Below are 316 nucleotides of genomic sequence, written 5' to 3' on the forward strand. Positions count from 1 at the left end.
CAACAACATCAGTTACTTTTTTGAAGCTGGTGCATTGGATGGCGAAGGAAACCTTTTGGTAGATAGCAAGGTGTCTTTGAACAAAATTGGACATGCTCTTCACAGTTTGATTCCGGTTTTCCGAAAAGTTAGTCTGAGCGAAAAAGTAAAGGAATGTGCATTTCAATTGGGCTTTCAAGATCCGGCTATATGTCAAAGCATGTACATTTTCAAAAACCCGGGGATTGGAAGTGAAGGTAATGTAAAAGTACACGAAGACTGTGCGGTATATTGTTAAGCCGTTCCCACATAGTAAAATGATATTCCCAGAATATAC

At 39.2% G+C, this 316-nt stretch overlaps 1 protein-coding gene across 1 annotated transcript in view; it reads left to right on the top strand.

The window, feature by feature from the left end:
* LOC109539361 (phytanoyl-CoA dioxygenase domain-containing protein 1 homolog) overlaps positions 1–236 on the top strand; it is a gene marked incomplete at both ends in the record, with an annotated part of 467 nt that extends 231 nt beyond the window's left edge. The window contains 1 exon segment of the mRNA XM_048669873.1: positions 1–236. Within this exon segment, the coding sequence (XP_048525830.1) occupies positions 1–236 (236 nt within the window).
* Positions 237–316: the final 80 nt, after the last annotated feature.

Source organism: Dendroctonus ponderosae, unplaced genomic scaffold (assembly GCF_020466585.1).
Source record: "Dendroctonus ponderosae isolate FM_Combo_2020 unplaced genomic scaffold, Dpon_F_20191213v2 Dpon_F_20191213_9, whole genome shotgun sequence".
Taxonomy (NCBI): domain Eukaryota; kingdom Metazoa; phylum Arthropoda; class Insecta; order Coleoptera; family Curculionidae; genus Dendroctonus; species Dendroctonus ponderosae.